Genomic DNA, 1,993 nt, shown 5'->3' with positions numbered 1-1,993 from the left:
CAGATTTTATAGTTATGTGACATTTTAGTCTCAGAGACATTTTAGTCTCAGAAAGTGGGCAGATTACTTACAACTGATAGAGGATGCTTGTCTTTCCAGCATTGTCCAAACCCACAACGATGACTTTGTGCTCTTTAGGAAAGTTAAAAAAATAAAAAATATATAGAATGAGTAGCCTAATGTTACCATAACAGTGCAAAGAAGATTTGTCGTTATCTCTAGTCTAAGCTCGAGTTACATAATTTGTTTCAGTACATCACAGGACAAATGTACACACAGATAAGATAAAAGACATGTGCAGGACTGTGATGTACTGAGCAGAATAACAGTGTTACATCACTATAGCAACGATACCTGGTCTCATACTGTTCAGTGTTAGTTTTACTGCAAGTCATTAAGAATGAAAGAAATGTAGATGTAAAGTGATAAAAGGGAGTAGCCTATTGGTTAGAAAAACTATATTTGTGATAAATGAAAGCAATTATTATTTAAATTTCATTTATTCTATTTACAACAGGCTATCACTTAGAAATAGTTGTACCCAGACTCAAAACATTTGAATAGACACTTACAAACAAGGTAAATTATTTTAAAAAAACACCAGAAATTTTGTGAAATAAACATGATCTTACCTCTGTCACCGAACACAGCCATCATCTTGGTCAGAAGAAACCCCATGTCCAACAAGTGTCTGTGCCTTTATGTGATAAATACAAAATAAATCCAGTCAACGCTCCTGTTCCTGGAGACAAACTTCAGTATCGGTTAACCGGTGCCTGGCAGACCAACTCGGATTCCTTCATCTAATATCGCTTTCTACTTTCTGCGTAACGATAGTGGGTGGCGCTTAGCCGAGAAACGCTTCTGTTTATCTTTCAGTCAGGACATAGTAACGGTGCGTTCAGGTACTGTGGGAAATATCTGAATTACACACGTGAGGGATCTCTCAGGATAGGTAAACATGGCACGTTAGGTGCCCCTAGCTATAAGCGTACGCAACATTCCTGCAACAAATCCAGAAGGTTATAATGCTCAGGTGAAATGTAAAGGTAGTGTTTGCCACAGCGTGTCAACTCAGACCTAGGCTATGAGTAATAATATTTTAGCGGATGGGATTCAATTTAGCATGACATGTATGAATCAATCAATCACAAAGTAAAAGTGATACAGACTTGTTTAGGTAGAACATGCTTTGCTTAAATGCAAGAAATCCAAATGTAGATTTGAAACTATCTATTTTAAATGTATTGAATGCTAAGAGTTTATTTGAATTAGTAAAAGGGGCTTTAAGTGTGTCAAATGTGAACATTTTAATACTTTTTAAATACCTTTTTATCAACATATTAATGGATCATCTTTTATGCTTATACCCCATGTTGTCCTCGGGTCAAATTGACCCGTTTTTCTACATCAATGTTTTTTTTTAACTACCCAATAGTAATTACCCCAAGTAACATGATTGATTGCTCTTTGGTAAGTACAAATCTCTACTTTCATTAATTTTGGGGTGTGTTATTCAATTTTATAGCATTTGAAAAAAAACAAATTGAAGTGGTTTTGAAATAGTACTGAGTAAAAGATGACATATTCCAGTCTGTGATTATCCATCAACATACTGTACACTCTAATTTTAGTTTAAATAATTCCTAATTTCTGCTTTTCTAAATTAAACATCAGGTATACTTTCCTATAAATGAGGTTTATTGACCATACATTCCAAAAAAACTGTTAAACTAGTCAATAACTAGTGTTATGTAGTGTTGAAAACGTCCAAAAAAGTGACAAACATTGAAAGAAATTGTCGTGTTAAAAAAGGGACATAAACTTAAGAAAAAGTTAAAAACATTGATAAAAAGCGTCACCAAAGTGTTGATTTTCAAATATGGCGAAAAAACAACACAAGGATTAAGGCTGAATACCATTTCTCCATCTTACCCCTACCCCTCACCCCTTACCACTACCCCTTGACCCTTGAAACCAAGGGGTAAGGGGT

The 1,993-nt window shown here is 34.8% G+C and overlaps 2 protein-coding genes across 2 annotated transcripts in view; both read right to left on the bottom strand.

Annotated features, from left to right (window-relative positions):
- arl5c (ADP-ribosylation factor-like 5C) overlaps positions 1–861 on the bottom strand; it is a 4,258-nt gene extending 3,397 nt beyond the window's left edge. Inside the window, exons 1-2 of the mRNA XM_032537206.1 lie at positions 633–861; positions 72–132 (exon numbers count right to left, since the gene is read on the bottom strand). Coding sequence (XP_032393097.1) covers positions 72–132; positions 633–678 — 107 coding nt within the window. The 5' untranslated portion in view covers positions 679–861. The remainder of the gene's footprint in view (positions 1–71; positions 133–632) is intronic.
- Positions 1–1,993, bottom strand: part of cacnb1 (calcium channel, voltage-dependent, beta 1 subunit) — a 45,687-nt gene that overhangs the window by 5,518 nt on the left and 38,176 nt on the right. The gene's annotated exons all lie outside the window — the stretch shown is intronic.

The sequence above is a fragment of the Etheostoma spectabile genome, chromosome 15 (assembly GCF_008692095.1).
Source record: "Etheostoma spectabile isolate EspeVRDwgs_2016 chromosome 15, UIUC_Espe_1.0, whole genome shotgun sequence".
Classification (NCBI taxonomy): domain Eukaryota; kingdom Metazoa; phylum Chordata; class Actinopteri; order Perciformes; family Percidae; genus Etheostoma; species Etheostoma spectabile.
This window is presented reverse-complemented; position numbering and strand designations above follow the sequence as displayed.